Source organism: Argentina silus, assembly GCF_951799395.1.
Source record: "Argentina silus genome assembly, chromosome: 1".
Taxonomy (NCBI): domain Eukaryota; kingdom Metazoa; phylum Chordata; class Actinopteri; order Argentiniformes; family Argentinidae; genus Argentina; species Argentina silus.
The window spans coordinates 37,785,696-37,803,222 of NC_139655.1; the positions used below are offsets into that span (position 1 = coordinate 37,785,696).

General features: G+C 42.0%; 1 protein-coding gene across 3 annotated transcripts; it reads left to right on the plus strand.

Annotated features, from left to right (window-relative positions):
• Window positions 1-340: 340 nt before the first annotated feature.
• On the plus strand, window positions 341-11,508 carry LOC310811102 (WW domain-containing adapter protein with coiled-coil-like). Of its 3 annotated transcripts, none has more exons than XM_083679144.1 (13): window positions 341-611; window positions 876-909; window positions 1,539-1,731; window positions 3,327-3,418; window positions 4,160-4,275; window positions 4,382-4,479; window positions 4,634-4,900; window positions 5,967-6,089; window positions 7,409-7,560; window positions 7,754-7,845; window positions 8,837-9,023; window positions 9,151-9,278; window positions 11,374-11,508. In XM_083679144.1, exons 1-13 carry the CDS (start codon window positions 568-570, stop codon window positions 11,441-11,443), a joined length of 1,596 nt encoding a protein of 531 aa, XP_083535270.1. In that variant the 5' UTR covers window positions 341-567; the 3' UTR covers window positions 11,444-11,508. The 3 variants fall into 3 exon arrangements, with proteins under 3 accessions (XP_083535270.1, XP_083535271.1, XP_083535272.1); XM_083679145.1 differs by having other exon boundaries at window positions 8,840-9,023; XM_083679146.1 differs by lacking the exon at window positions 5,967-6,089.
• Window positions 11,509-17,527: the final 6,019 nt, after the last annotated feature.

Genomic DNA, 17,527 nt, shown 5'->3' on the forward strand with positions numbered 1-17,527 from the left:
CTACCCCAGACTTTAGATATTTGCAGAATAATTTGTTCAAACCACTTAGCTAAATTTGAGAGCTTCCCACAGTCAGAGCTTGTTAAAATACTACTTGGGCAATTATAGCTGTATTGCATACTTTATCTTCTTTCATGTGATGTGGGTCTGACAAGATTTATTCCAGAGAGGCATCTTAAGGTTTTTTTTTCAAAGACAAATGTGTTTAGAAAAATGAGGGGTAATATACTATCTCTGGTAAGGCTACTTTGCGACCGTTTTCAACATGGGAGTATCCCGGAAATCAATCGTTATGAACGTGGAGGCGGGGTTCACAGTGCAATCTACTGCGACGTCTGATTCCTTGAGCTGCACAGAGAGACTGTGCAATTTTGCCGATCAAATCATGCTCCTAGGGTAGTTTTCAGCATAGCCTGCGTATTCGCTGTGCATATATTTTGCTGGCTACACAGCTAGCTAACTAAACCCAGAGTTGTTACCGAAATCTAGCTGGTTAACTATTCAAGTCAGACAAGACAGAATTGGCCACAGTTCACCCTCGCACACACACACATAAACACGGCATTGATGGTGGTAATGCATGCAAGGAAACAACCGAGACTCAGCGATGGGTAAACTACTCCGAATGTTATTGTTAGATGGCTAATTTTCTGTCATCCTCTGACAGCTCCACCTCTTTTCGTATAATGTATCTAGCTAGCTCGAAACTTACTAGCGAACGTTAGCTAGTTGGCTAAGGCTAGCAAGTTAGCTACTTTTTGTAGCAGCATTATTGAGGAGCAATCTGCGATATCAACATTTTTAGATATGTTTATTTGAGCTAGCTAGTAGTTAGTGAACTGACTAATGATTGCTAACTTTTAATCTAATTTCAGGTGCAACGACCGAAGGGATTCACAACCCTACCAGGTAACATTATTGCTAACGACGTTAGCTAGCTAGTTAGCAAGTTTAGTGGGGGCAGAATATAGTTAGCTAGCTAGCCAAGCTAGCAAATTAACAAACTCGTAAACTTGGCCATGAAAAGGCGTGTTTTTTATGACCATTAACTAGGACTTTCAGACGTACGTATACAACAGTACTGCTAAATTGTCAGACTAGCTAGCTAAACATGTATTGGCAGTATCACAATATTTGCTTTGCAGAACCTCAGCTAACCAGTTAGCGACGTAAGCTAGTTAGCTAACTGGTGTTTTTCTCATGACGTAGCTTGCTAGCTAGCTAGCTACTCGCCAGCAACTGTTTACTTTTATGAGCCAGTCAGTAGAGTAGTCAGGCCATATCAATAGGATGGGATAACTTTCTAGCTAGCTAAGTTGCTAGGCAGTGATCTCTATTGTACCAGTAGGTAGGAGGATGGGAAAACGTCTTATTTATCTTGGTTGAATGGTAGTCAACAAAGACAACTCATTTACCTACATACATATCAGGCCACAGAGGTATACATTATTGTATCCTAATTTTGTGGATCTGATGAGTTGTCGAATTTGCATTCCTCATCCCATTTGGAGCTGTTGTTTATGCCATTTGTTTTGCAGACCCACAAATCCCAGCCAAAGAGTCAATCTACAACCCTTCACCGTCATGATAAGTTGCGAGATGGGTCGTCAGATCCTACACCACCCTACAAAATGCTCCGGCGTTCTGACGAAAGTCCAGTCAATAAGCACAGTGATGACATTGGACACAGCAAGGCGAAAACATCCCATACACTCAGAGGCAAAGATGGTGGTAAGCCAGAAAATACCTAGCTTCCAAACCTGCACTAACTTCGGCTCCCAGTCTTTATCCTCATCTTGTTCAGGAAGCCTGGGGAACTTCAGAGGCAGAGAGTGTGTTAAAGAGGGGTGGAGATCTTGTAACGTGATTGCCACACTCCTGACCAGTCAATAGGCAGCTCAAAACAGGGTCAGGTAATCATTTTCACTGGTCCCCACATGGTGTAGTGTTACAAAACCGAATTATAATTCCAGAAAAAAATATAACCACTTAAGCAATATCCATTTTCCAAAATATAACTTACTATTCTTTAACACTGACTAATTAGTTTTTCTCAAGTAGTGATGAAAAAGGGAAGGGCGTTGTTGTTCTCGAAACACCACTTCTGCAGAGTCAATCAAAAAGAAAAGCGACGGAAAAAAACAAAGTTAAGTCTGCCTAAAGCCTCTCTCGGTTCTGCTGCTGGACTGACAGGCCTGCTGCAGCATCCCCAGCACAACCCTGACGGGACACAAACATTCCCCTTACCAGACATGCACAGTGTGGTTTGGGGGTTACCCTCACCCAATAATGTCTCTCTTGTAGAAAGGTCTCCTTTGTGGAGTAGAGGGATTTAGGTGTCACGGTATGAGATTTTGATGGTATGATAACCTTCAAGCTCAAGTGCTCGGTAACTACAGTTTTATTTCTATTTTATCACGGTTTTACACTAGTTTAAAAAAAAAAAAACTACTGTAACATCTAAAATCATTTCTCAAATTAATTAATACAAGTGTGGACTGAAAGAACAGTATGCATAATTGCATTTATGAACAACTGCTTTATCTGTTTTTTTTTTTTTTTTTTTTTTTTTTTTAAACATACAAAATAATCAATTAAATATGCAATTTTAATGCACATATTTCTCTTTTACCTGACTTTATTGGTTAAGTTGAGGAGGGCTGCTGGAGCACTTTTCTTTTGTAAACAACTGTAACAGCCGTTTCCTACAATCTAGAGCCTTGAATCCTAAAAGGTAGCCATATACATCACCAAAGGTACAGAGGATTCCCTAGGCCTACAGTTCAGCTATAAAATAACTGCCTCTTTGAGCTGTCATTGTGAATCTTCAAACAGTCACAAATAGCTGTCTGTCAAACCATAGCCATGAAGTCTTAACTATTTAGAGTAGAGGATGGCATTGGAGAGAGAGCTTACTCTTAGAGCCCACTCAGCAGCCTATGCTATTTTCCTATCCTTTACCAATCCTGCTGAAACCTAAAACCCTGACTCCTGTCTCGAAGAAAATTCCACACTTTTGTTCTGTTATAGATTGTATTACATGTTGCTATTGCCAAAATACTGCTGAAATATTTCCCTGGCTTCACTGCTTTGTGTATAAAAGCTTTTACAGATAAAAGTTTGATTTAGACGGAAGAGAGATTGCGGTATTACTTGGTAGTCTTCGAAATGGATAGCTTCCTTAGGTTTCACAATTTTGTAAATGTCCTTGATTCGTTGTCTGTAACCTGTCATCTAGGCTTGTATATTGTTGCTTGATTACAGTAACTGAGCCTCATAACAATGCCCTTGTAAGTTTTCTCATTATGTTGTTGTGTGCATTGTAGGAAGCAGTGGCTCTCCGCACGAGAATTCCCACAATCACAGCAGCTATCACAGCTCTGACTCACACTCAAGTCAAAGCAAAACTTCAGATCGAGTAAGTCCCTTGTCTGGTTTAATATTGTATTCTTGAGCTATTCTTGATTCCTGAAAGCAGAAATTCACCACAGTTATACAGCAAGACGACGAGACATCCCCACCCCCATCGTGGGGGAAACAAAGGATACAGTTATATAATGAAATAAAAAGGATAACTCGGCGTATGCACATATGTCAATAAATGGCCTGCAAATGACTAAATTAATGCTTTAAGCCCAGTATCACTGCTTGCCTTGCTTAGGATGCCCTCATAGTCCAGCTGTGAATCTGTCCTTTGTATGGATCTGGGTAACACAGCTAAATAGTGAGTTTTATCATACCCCCTGAGATTTCTGAGCACTACCTTTTTAACTTGAAGAGACCGACTATGTAGTATGTAGGTTGGACTTGGTCTTATCAACAGTCAGGCCTATTTTCTCACATCCTGTATGTAAAACTGTACGTGAGAAACCACTCAGCGTGCTGTGGTTAACTGGTTGAGGGCTGTTGAAATGCCATCAGAATAAGACTGAAATGTGATCTACACCTGTGTCTTCTCATGAAAACGGATCACTCTTTTCCCATATGTTCAGTGTTGTTGACCAGAACCCTTGTTTGTAGCTACTGTAGTGCTTCCATCAGAAAAGATTGGAAGGTTTTTGTTTCGTGCTCAGTATAAATCCTCGTCCTACCTATGCTCATGGCCTGAGTGGAGAGCTCCAAGTTAATGGAGTATGTTTATTGTACCCTCCTCCCTCAGCCCCACGAGCCTGCAGACGACTGGTCAGAGCACATCAGCTCCTCTGGGAAGAAGTACTATTACAACTGCAGAACCGAGGTTTCTCAGTGGGAGAAGCCCAAAGACTGGCTGGAGAGGTAGGCCTTAGCATGGTCAGAATAGCCATGTTTCCCCTTTTCAATTCAACTTTTGAACCGGTACTTTGCGATGGATAATCCCATGTCTTTCTGTGCTCCATTTCAGAGAGCAGAGACAGAAAGACCCTGCTAAGACGGCATCCAACAGTTTCCCCAAGGACAGGGACTATAGGCGTGAGTCCTTGCAGGAGACCGCAGCCTCAAGTGAGTATGGAGACTGTAAAGGTCAATGAAGCAGCAGTTATGTTGTATAGTATGACTATGACTAGTATGAATATGTATTATCTGTGAAATCATCTTACAATAGACGTGCCCAAACCTAGACACTTATTCCCAATCTTTTGCTTTTTTTCCACAGAGAGCACTTCTGGAGATAAGTCGGCATCCAATGCCGGTCCTTCCCAGTCCTCCTCTTCCTCCACCAGTCAGAGCCTGAATCCCGCCTCTGGCACCCTAAGTTCTTGCCCATCCACCTCTTCCTCCACTGTCCCGGTGTCCCCTGCCGTTCAGTCCCAGTCCCCTGCTCTGCTCCAGGACCCCGCCCTCCTTCGGCAGCTCCTTCCAGCGCTGCAGGCTACGCTGCAGATGAACAACGGCAGCATGGACATGGCTAAGATCAATGAGGGTAAGTGGACACAGACACACTCATGCCACCTTAAAGGGTTAGTGGGTAAATGAACTAGGGGCATGGAGGATCGGGTAATCACACCGTCTTCCTTAATGCTTGAAAAATAGGTTTATAATACTGTGTGGTGTTGGATAAACGTGCTGTCAGAGTCTTTTGGTCCCAAGCAAGATCATCACATCCCGAAAAATGGTTTGTGTCAAACAAATAGGTTGCAAATGCTAATGATCAACCATTGTATATGAACTATTGAAGGACAGTTTTAAACATATCATGTCTATGAACCTTTTCTAAATGCTTGTATAACACTGCTTTTGAAAAGCACTGTGTCGCTCACACAATTCTTCTCTCTTGCCTATTGTATATGTGAGTGGGCCTGTCTGTATATGTGCATACACATGTTTATGGGAGTCTTTGTGTGTGTGTGTGTTTCTTATAGAGCTCCGAAGTGTGCCAACAGAATGTAGTTCGTTTGAGATTAAATCCCCATTAATTCTTCCCCATCTGGATTTTTTTCATACAGCATATAGTCAGGGCTCCAGACTAAGCTTACTTTCATTATGTGCCACCAGCACCATGTACAAGACTCTTTTGCAGGAGCAGAATTTCTGTGTTTACAGGCTTGTGATTTCTGCCATTTTTCAGAGAACTTTACACTGGTGTACTTACAAAAATCAGCCACCAGAAGGTGCTAAATTGTTTGAGGATCTCTTGTTCAAGACAATCGTTTCCTTTTGTGAATTGATCGTGTACAAACATGTTACCAGGTGTTTAAAGATCGGGCATGAAAGTGTTAAGTTAGCTTATTGATTTTCAAGTTTTAACTTCCAGACAAAATAATTGAGAAACAGTTACACAGAACAGAACGCTATTAGCTATAAAAAAAAATCCTAATGGGGAAAAATGTATGGAGACGTTCGGCTTGAGCCGGAAGTAAGTTCACAGACTACATTTTGACAAGACCACTTTGCCTTTCTATTGTCGTGTGTGCGTGTGTGTGTGTGTGTGTATTTCTCATGGTCTTTTCTCCCTTTCTGTGTGTGCGTGTGTAATCCCCAACTGACAGTCCTCGCGGCTGCTGTCACCCAAGCTTCCTTGCAGTCTATGCTTCATAAAATCCTCACTGCTGGACCGTCTGCTTTCAACATCACTGCTCTGCTTTCCCAAGCTGCTCAGCACTCCAACCAAGGTATGGCAACTGTTCAATGTCCACCGTCTCACACTTCTGCCCTCCTTTTATGTCTTAGCGAGACGGTCTTACCTTTATCATGTTTATTAAGTGTTATTAATGTGTGAGCTGACACAAGCATTGATCTGTGCATGATCTCTACATGCATTTCTATTTGAGGAGTGTTTTATTAGAAATTGTAAGGCTGCTATTGCTAAAACTTAATCTGCAGAGTTTGACATGAACTTGACATCAAATATATTAATGGATTTCACTCACCTGAGTGCTACGTCTAAAGATAACAGGTTTCTGTTGGTTAACGGGGCAAATCCACCAGCGGCAATGATGTCATGCGACGTCGCATTGCCCCCTTGTGGTTGATCGTAGATGGGTGTGTGTGCTGCTGGAAGCATTGGAGGTGTATGCTTCGCAATCAAGTTGCATGTCTTTATAACATGTAAATACATTGTTGATTTTAATATATTTGACAATGCATAAGTCATTTATTTAAAATAAATATCGCAGCTTAATGGGTGCGAAGAAAGTAAAAAGTGGTGACCGAAGTTGGCAGCAAATCTCCACCCTCCTAAACGTTTCACTGTAGCTCTGAGTCGCTCACGATGACCCTCCTCTTCTGCCAGTGCTCTTGTTTGCAACCCGATTTTCACGCGTTGCATGAAATTAAAACATGCAACATAGCTGAAGAGGTTTTCAATGCCATCGTTTCCTAGATGAGCAGTGTCCATTCGATTACACACTCACTGAGGACTTTATTAGGAACACCTCAATTCTTCATGGCATTGATTCCACAAGATGTTGGAAACATTCCTTTTGAGATTCTGGTCCATGATGACATGATTGCATCACGCAATTCCTGCAGATTTTTCAGGTGCACTTTCAAGTTGTGAATCTCCCGTTCTACTACATCCCAAAGGTGTTCTGTTGAATTCAGATCCGGTTACTGGGAAGGCCACTGAAGAACACTGAACTCATTGTCATGTTCATGAAACCAGTTTGAGACGACTTTTGCTTTGTGACATGGTGCATTATCATGCTGGAAGTAGCCATTGTGGCCATGAAGGGATGCACATGGTCAGCAACAATACTCAAATAGGCTGTGGCATTCAAACAATGATTGATTGGTTTTAACGGGCCAGTGTGCCAAGAAAACATTCCCCACACCATCACACCACCTCCACCATGAGAAGGTGACCCCATGCGTGTCAGATGAGGGCTTTGATGATAAAAAATACCTCTTCCTTTGTCTTATTCTTATTCTGGACCACCCTCTTATCATCCTTTGTTTTTTAAAATTTTTTGTATATATTATACAAAAACAGCCCAGCAGTCCAGTCAGTCGCCTATGTCGCTGACATCAGATGCTTCATCACCACGGGCCTACGTGTCACCCAGAAACGGCACACCCCAGACCAGTTTCCTGACCCAGAAACCCCTGATGAATATGCCTCCTGCCTCCTCTTCCCAAGCAAAGGTGAGCAGCAGAGTCTGAAGTAAAACAAAAGGTATTGAGGTAGTAGTGCTTAATTTGATCATCTTAACCCCCCCCCCCCTTATTTGCTCTCTAGCCACCTATTCAACTCTGCTCTTTTCTATCTCCCATTTTCTCCCTTTCTTTATCATTTATCTTTCATTCTGCCGCTCACTCTCCTTCCGTCCCTCTCCAGGTAAATGCTTCAGCAGGAAAACCAGGACCACTTGTTATCCAGCCTCCAGCAGAGAAACGTCCAGAGGACCCTCGAACGCTTCAACAGCGAAGGTACAGCTACTTCAGTGTCAACAATGGCTGAGAATCTATCAATATTCGGAGGGACGTGGAACAAATGAATGCTCATATGGGCTCTGTGTTAGTTTTGTCATTGTTTGTATGTCATTTCTGTAAATCGAACCTTTTGAGATGAAAATTCATGTTTCAAGTATGATGATATACAACTAATTTGGGACAAAATAACGTCACGGCGCTGCTACTCAAAGCTGTGTTAGGCTATAGCCTGCTTCATTTGTTCCATGTTTCAACAGTTAGCAAGGTCATTTTGTTACAGCAGTCATATAAAGACAGTAGTGTTGAGTTGTCTGACTTAATAATCAGTAATTCTATAAGCATATAAGCACCTAGACTCCTTGATCGTAGACTCCTTGATTGTATGTACACTCGCAAACAGCTAAATAACTATCGGGATCAAATCTTCCTGACCCAATGGGATCACTCATCACTGTATGCGGAGTGGACTGTAACACAAGCTTGGTTGGAACCTTCGACAAAGCAGAGACGGGAGCTGATCCCTTTTGACTCTGCTGCCATATAGGCTACTCCCCAGAATTGAGTTTCTGTTTTAGCCTATATCCTAAGCATGCATTTTTTCGTCATTGTTGGTGTTATCAGTTATTGCTTTGAATTCTCTATTTGTTTGAAGTCAGGTGTGAATGAAGAGGGCATGAGAGAGAATCAGGATAGCAAAGGAGGGAATGTTTATTAATCTGAGTCTACATCAACACTGTAGTTAGTTTCCTCTGAGCCAACTCCCACCTAAAACGTTCAGGTTGCCAGGTATACCATGTGACAAACAACGATAATCACCCCTTATGTAGGGGGTCTTTAAAGATGGGATTGCGACTACATTTAAGCAGCCTGAATAGATGAAGACCCGATATAAATGTGGTCTTTCGTCGGGATGCTTAGAGCTACCTAGTCAGGAAGTGATTTGCATGATGATGAGCTCAGACTTCACTCTTGACGTTCTTTCTTCCAGCAGTCAGAGGAGTCCATCACCTGGACCACATCACCTTTCTGTGGGCAATTCCACTGGTGCTTCCAGCTCCACCAATCCAGGCCAGAGCAACACCCCTGGTTCATTCACGCCCATGTTGGCCTCGCACTTTGATGAGAATCTCATCAGGCATGTCCAGGGCTGGCCCTCCGAGCACCCTGAGAAGCAGGTATGTACCTCAGTGGAAAAGGGCATCAAGGTAAAGACTAGTCAGTTGTAAAGTACATGTTCAGCTTCTCTCACGTGACGTCTCTTATTTGATGTGTTTCTCAGCCTACTCTTCCCCTCTGTTTCAGGCAGCACGGTTACGGGAGGACGGCCACAACATGGGCAGTCTCTACATGTCTGAGATCTGCACCGAACTCAAAAACCTCCGATCCTTAGTCAGAGTGTGTGAGATCCAGGCCACCCTGAGGGAACAGAGGTCAGAACACGCGTGCACACACACACACACACAGGAACCTATATAGTTTTATCTGTTTTGTTTTGTGGTTTTGAAGATAATTTTAATAATTTAAAGAGGCAATGTGGGATTGAAACAACAACAAAAAGGTCACCCTGGCATTTTTTGGGGGTAAACTATTGAGGGATGCGGTTGGAGAAATGTAACCACTCTCAAATTCTTAGGCTGAGCTATGGATGCAAGGACTATACATGATGGTCCAACTATCAAAATGATAGTTTTAACCATGTTTTGAAGCTATACAAACAATGGAGTAAAACAAGTTTATATTTGGGGTTCTGGGGGTACGACAGTTGAACTAAGCTCATGAGGCATCTATAAATTGCATTATTCAGGAATAAATGGCTTTATATATAATTTAAAAAATTCCAAAGAAATTATGTTACAATCTCAGCTACGAAAACTATCAGAGTGCTCATTGGTCTACATAATGTTTTTATAACATGTTGGCATTCATTCAACCCTCCCGTCATTTAGTTCTAATAGCAACCTAATAGTCTATGAGTGATTCTACGCATAACATTATACATTCAACTGTTTACTTGACCTCAGCCAAAACATTGTTGCTAATTTTCCTGACATGTCTCTTTTAGAAACGCCTCTATTCCAAAACTATTTTCTGGTAGTTTTCACTTGCTGAAGTGAAAGCCATAGGCCTACATGAAAACAAATATTATCTGCCGATAAATGATTTGCTACATTGATGTTGGGAAAGGAAAACTACAGACCGACCAAACCCGTGCTGCAAGTTAAGCTTTCCGCCTCGATTGCGCACAGCATCTAAGTGAAATGCATCTGTCCAATCTTTGGAAAAACAAGGAACAAAAATGATTTGGCCCAAATTATGATACCGAAATAGATATTTAAAAAATATGTGAGGATACGGAATTAAGCGCTGCCATTCACAAGGAAAATGTAGGCCTTCCCACATTTAGGCATCACTCTTGGCAGGTGTTAATTTCGGACCCTGCAAGTTGTGTGGCAATACAATAATATCGTATCTCGGATGCACATACACACAGAGCGGACGTTTTCACCAAAGCAGCATAAAATGTTCACTAAGCAAATATATGTAGCTGTTCCCTGATGATCTGTGGTGCCTTATAATTTGTAGGCATATAGACAATCGTTAACTCTGTGTGGATAGTTTAATAGAAAGTTTTATAGAAAGCTTAATTTAACATTTTCTCTCCAATCGATATCCATATGACTTGTCTTGGCCCATACTGTCTGTTATGCATGCTGCCTGGATGTGCCTTCTCCCGCATGTGATTACAATATCATGATCAAACAATGTTTTTATATTTTTGTGTTATTCAAGAATAGGCAATGTTGCATGGAATATTTATCACACAGCACAAGTTGTCTCTGAATGCAATGGCAAGTTAATTGCATGACAAAATGCGACCAAATCATGTGCTGGTGCAACCAAATGAAAAAGTTGCTGGCAGCAGTGCCACCAGGGGAGAAGCGTAGTCTGGAGCCCTGGCCTCAGATCAGCCGTTCTCAACCTTTTCCGACTCCCGGTCCACTTGAAAATATCACAAGTTTTTTGCGGCCCATCGGGTAAAGGTATCGGACCAGAGATTTTAAGTTTTAAGCAAGACCACTGGAAATCTTAGTTCATGATGCATGTTTATTTAGTGTTATGGAAATATATGAGTAAATAGTAAACTGTCAGTGAAGTGTGCATCTCACACGACAGATTGTTGGGCTGTACTGGCTGTCTCTTAAACCTGCACAAAACTCAGTACAAGCAAGAAAAGTCTGTGTCTAGAAGGACGAGTTCAAGCAACCATTACAAACACAAAAATGTACCATGTTTAATGACGAGGGCTGTGCTACACATCTTGATTTGCTAGGCAACAATGGAAAACAGCATTTTGAGGGGGCTTACTTAGTCAAAGTTTCTCACTATATTTGTCCTAGTATTCAGAAAAATAAAGTAGATTGCCATTTTCTTTTTTTTAATAGTCACCCACAGCACAACACCATTCTATTTTTTACTGAAATACTAACTATAATGGTGAAAACTGTTTCTCTCTTTTCCTCCCAGAATACTGTTTCTAAGACAGCAGAGCAAAGAACTGGACAAGCTGAAGAATCAGAACTCCTACATGGTCTGAGAACCTGCGTTGGAGAGAAGGACGATGACCCGCTTTAGGCTGCGGTGGAAGCCCATAGGAGGGTCCTCTATGCTCCGTGTGCCCGGTCTGAACACTTCTGTGGGCAAGGCTAGAGGAAAGAGACTGGGAACTGCGGAAGAAGTTATCGGTCATGCAATGAAGTCTGCTATTGCTCAAAAAGTGTCAATTTCTTCTAGGTGTCTGAGATGTCAATTGTGCTGTGAAAATCAAGGCTTGAGGAAGACAGGATCATGGATGGCCAGGCTTTTCATTGACGCACAAACCAGTGAATGCTGAGGAAGTTAAAGGCTGTGGCCTATTCTTACCTGAAAGACACTTTCAGCGGACCTCTGGACCGTGTTCTCAGTTTCTGAAGTAACTCTTGAGTGGCTGTGGTCAGGAATGCGTTGTTTGGTTTTCTGGCTTGTGACTTCAAGAAAAAAAACTGAGTGGTCTCCAATTAACTTGAAATTTACAAATCATCAGATGAAACCATTTCCAGAAGCATTGGCTTGAGAAAAGAAACTGATTTGCAGAGAAGTAATATCAATCAGCACAGACTGGTTTGCAGAAGACGCCTGAAATAGCCAACTTCCACACCCATGAACTTACACCACTCATGTTCAGTAAGGAATCATTATATATTAAACTTGATGGGTTCAATATTCACTGAAATTGTCTTTTCTGTAAACTCACAGATGTATAGCTGCTGAATGGGAGGGGTCTCTTGTGTCCCACCGCAATCAGGCTTAGTGATGATTGGTCCAGCCCATTCTGTGACAGCTTAATGTTGAGCCAAGACATGAGGATGAAAGAGGCCACTCAGAATGTCCTGCTCCATGGGTTAACCTTCTGGTCACCCCTCTCTCTTATTCCTTCCCCCTAACATTAACCCCAGATGAAGAGCGACACACTCACGCCCCCCTGAACACACTTAAGAGGTTACTTCATCAGTACCCCCCCCCCCCCCCTCCCTTTGTGTCTTTGGTTGACGAAGATTTAATTTCCTTATGTGCAGTTTCTCAAGAGATTGTGAAAGAAAAGATGTAAACGGTCTTTAGTTTCACATGGTTATGTAAACTTAAATTATTGTTGCACATTATTGATTGCGTCCTTGTGAAGATGGCGTTTTTTGTTTTATTTTATATTGGGACTCTCATTTCTCTTGCCTATGCCAGAGAAGCCAGCCTATGGTGTCTGTTTTAGGACATCTTCAGTTCTCAGTCGATAGTCAGATCAAAAGGATCTAGTTGTCAGATCAAACTGCTATACTCCCTCAGGTGTGAGACCAAACTGCCATACTCCCATAAACGAAAAAGCTATACTCCCTAAGCCTTAGACAACAAGGCTATTCTTTCTATGGCTATAGATGAAAGGGCTATACTCCCTAAGCCTTAGACAACAAGGCTATTCTTTCTATGGCTATAGATGAAAGGGCTATACTCCCTAAGGCCTTAGGCACAAAGGCTGTACTCTGTAAGGCCTCAGATGAAAAGCTTACGCAAAGAATTGTGATCCATGAGTGCCAGTACCTGTGATGTGGGTTCTTTCTGTATTATAAATGTGCTCATTCATGTGTTTTGATGGGGTGGTTGGTCTGACACCCATGGAAATGCAAAACTTTGCATTGGATGTAATAGTTTTTTAAACAAAATGTAAATGAAACTATATTTGCAATTTTCTACAGGATGAATTGCCTGTCATACATTTATTGTTATTGAATATGATATGGTATATTTCTGAAAAGACAAGTGAGTACTGTAGCCTTTTTGTCTGAGGTGAGGGAGTATAGCTTTTCCGTCTTAAGGCCTTGTGGAGTGTAGCCTCCCTCAGTATGGCAGTGTGGTAACACCTGAGGGAGTAAAGCAGTTTGATCTGAGAACTACATCCTTTTGATCTGACAACTGACTCCCATCGCCTGAGAACTGAGGATGTCCTAAAATGGACACTGTACACATCACTAGTTTAATGGACTCAGTAGTCAACATTTGCTACATTTGTTTTAGGGAATTCAAACTTTTATAGGATTCATGAAATAATGTATGTTTTATATGGTTACATTTACACAAGTGTGGTGTGTCTTCCACATCCACACAACTAGTTCCTGTCTGATAGTCTATTCTCTCCCTCTCTTCAGAGACCTCCCCAATTAGTGACATTGTAAAGGCACCAGCCACAACTCTGCAGAACTGGAGCGATTTGGGGGGGGGGGGGGGGCATTATCTTTGTATATTATTTCATAAAGTATATGAGAATAAAGGAAACTATTCTACCACATATGTCAAAATGTCGTCCTTTTTGCTTTGTTGTCCAGTATCACTATTAAAGAGATGCCACAGGACTACGATGGTATCTTAGAAACCTGCTGTAGCCTGTACATGTATAATACACCACATCAACCACACACCCGGTAAGGCAGCAAAATCGTCTCAGTGAAGTCATAACTTTTCCTAAAGCAATTTCCTGGTTGAGGATTTTGTCATGAATCAGCTGTGATAGAAACTCCCATTTAAAAATAAAAAGCTCATTCTGACAAATCATACTTAAACATTCAGTTGACTTGTCCCTCCTTCCTTTTCACCATTCCAGTGGAAATAAATAACGTATTGGTAGTATGGCTGTTTAGTATCTAAGATATACAACTAGTTTAAATATTCTATGTGCACCTGGTGTGTGCGTGTGGATCATAGACTTATTGTGTGAAACTGACACAAGGGGACTTGTTTTGGCTCTTTTTATACAAATGTCCTGCTGTATCACTGAAACCTCTGAAATGTCACCACAGATTGATATGGATGTACAGTCATATACTCCAGTAAATTGGGTTTTAGATCAAAGGATGACTGTGGCACAGTCAGCTTTTAATATATATATATATATATATATATATAAATCCCAGGTCTGTCCAAACACACAATTTATGCCAGGAGTGTCACTATTCAGTTTGTCATAACACTTGGAGGGCCAGTTTTTCAAGAAATTAGCAACATTGCTTAAAATAACCATAATATTTCAAATGGGGGGGGGGGGGGGGGGGGATACAATTCAATGGGAATTTTGAACACTGCAGCTATCAATTACTCTGGTTGAATAAAAAACTATGTTAAATACAAGGTACAATATAAATCATCCTTTTCAGGTTTTTTAGCACAGTTGGGTGCTATTTAGCACGAGGAAATTGGGGCCCCTAGTGTTCAAATAAAAAAATAAAAAATACAATTTTACCTCCATTCCATGGTATTAAACCTGGCAAATACATGATGAGAATCACAGAAAAATATGGTTCTGTTGTTAATTTTTTAAATTAACATTCACAGTGTAATACGTTCATGATGCTTGATCCCCGATCTCCTCTCCCTTGTATCATTGGATACAATCTTTCCACTGTCACTTTTAACAGTAGTGCTTGATCTAGTCGAAGACTTTTGTGTTTTCATCTCTGAGGATGTGCCCAAAAAAAGTCCTGGGCCATGGCAAAGACTGTTAATCATTGACAGTGGCGATTTTAGCATGACATTTCTGAAGGGGCAGTTTTGTATGGCGTCACCATCACAAAAATGCGCTGTGAGTGCCAGGGAGCAGAAAGATTTCAAAACTGAATTCACTTCATACGCTTCAGCGCGACTTTTTTTTACATTTATTTTTTACATTTATTTTAAACACAATTCTTTTCAGTATGGTACAATATATTGAGTACTCTAAATCCTAAATCATCTTCCTCACGGTGGCGTTTTTACATTTCAACCCATTTCGCACTTCCCAGAGTTTGATGGAAGTGATCAGCCTCCCCAGAACATACCGATTCTCCTGATGCTACGGCGATATGCACCATCTAGGTGTGCCTGGATTTTGAGCTGCCCCACTCTACCCAAATTCATGGCACAATTCAGATGGGACGCAGAGTTTATTTTTTGTGATGGTGACGCCATACAAAACTGCCCCTTCAGAAATGCCATGCTAAAATCGCCACTGGATATAGAGGCCTATAGGTTATAGTCAAATATAAGTAATATGAGCTCTTTAAGATGTCTTAGAAATGGTTAATGAACGACAAATTACATTCCTTGAACTTTTGACTTTTATTTTAAATTGACATTTATTTCAATCAAATGCTTCAACTCTGCTATTTGGGTTGAAACCTACACAATATGCCATGACATTGTGCTCTAAATGTCCCATATCATCACAGGTTACATTTGATATGAACTATTTACTGTATAGCTTCATTATCAGGGCCAGGTCGACATGAAATGCAGCACTGACAGAAGGAGGCTGGTGTGTGGATGATGTCATAATCAGGGTGACATTGTGAGGTCATCGCTAAGGCATATCAAACCTCTACTTTGACCAAGGATATCATCACTTCACTTTTTGGCTGTTTACAAGACTGTCATGCTTTTAGATGTTTAAACTAAAAGTAAGAAGTCTAAAGATGGAAAGACCCAACTGTTGAGAATGATTCCCGTCAATCGGCCTCACCGGATGGCTGGTCCAAGTGAGTACAGCCACAGAGTCTTTTCACTTTGGAACGCCTATTATTTCCTAATATTAAAGCTGTTTTGCCTTGCTATTATGAATCTAATACATGTTATGAAAACATTTTCATTGAAAGTGAATTTCCCTTCTGGGATTAATAAAGTAAGATTTTTCTTTACTCTACTCTACTCACAATTCATCACTGTTTTGTACGTTTGCAGAATACAGGCCTGCAACAGGGCAAGTTCCAGAGCCCTGGTCTGAGATGGACACACCCATGTTCAGGCAGGTGTTTGAGATGGTGAAGGAGCCTTCTCTCCAGCACCTGGAGGAGGCGAATAAGCCCAGCTGCAAGAAGTGGAGGTCCATCTTTCACTCTCCTTCCCCCACGTACAACCTCTCCTCCTCACTCCCGCCTGTGTCCTACGTCAACCCCTACGTCTACAGACCCCCTACGCCCAACCCTCCTCCAGAAGCCGAGGGAGATGAAGAAGGCTTGGAGTACGCAGCATGCCATGCTGCTCCGTGGTGTAGAACGCTGCCCTCTGTGTCCAATCGCTGTCGTGATGAAGACGACACAGAGGATGACGATGGTGGGCTGAGCCGCAAAATAAGGAAAACAAAGGTTCAGAGTTTTCCATCCTCAGGCGAGGGAGTGCCCTCAGAGGCGCCCCGTTTCCTGCCTCCTACCCCTGGCAGACCGAGCCCCTCACTGGTGGGGGACTGTAGTCAGGGCCTGAGTCTTGGAGCTGAGGGGCCCAGGCAGAGCTCCTCCAGCCACACCCTGGGCCAGCAGCAGCAGCGTCCGTCCCGGTAGAGGAGCTTGAGGGGAGCCGTGAGGAGGGAGACAGAGGCAGAGGCGGATAGAGACGAACCCCATTGCAAGAGGACCAGGACATCCTAGAGGGAGACATCCTCCGACTGATGTAGCCCAGCCTGGACTCCACCCTCCACCCACACAGCTGTGTTGGCATTTAGCCTAAGCCGGCTATTATTGCACTTAAATGAAAATAATATAAATATTTTGCATCATGATTGAGCCTAACGCGGCAGTTATTACAGAAGGATAGGCCTATTTGTGGCATAATCCTAGTCTGGCTACATACCATAACATTCAAACACTGTATAAGAACACATTTAGATAACTCCTCTCTGGGAAATGTTACATTTACATTTTAGACATTTAGCAGATGCATTTATCCAAAGCGACTTACAACAAGTACATTTGTCTAAGTAAGTGAATCATCTGTACATCAGTCATCATAAAAAAAACAAATCTATGTTTGGAACAAGGGCCATTGGCAGTCACAATGCTAGAAGAAGGAAGAATTACTTTTTTGTATTTTGTATTTTTTATTTACAGCCATCTGCAGACAGGGAGGAGGGAGGGTGAGGAGGTGGGTTGAGGAGTGAGGAAAATGTGGAGAACAGTTTCCTTGGGTCAGAGGCAGAGGATTGAATTTTGGAATGGTAGGCAGAAGCTTTAGCAGCTGATGCAGAGGAGGTGTAGTTGAGGAGGAGAGAGAGATGAGGTTTTAGGACATCAGGGAGGCCGGTTTTACTCCATTTCCTCTCAGCTGCCCGGAGCAGCTTGCAGGGTTTCAGGCA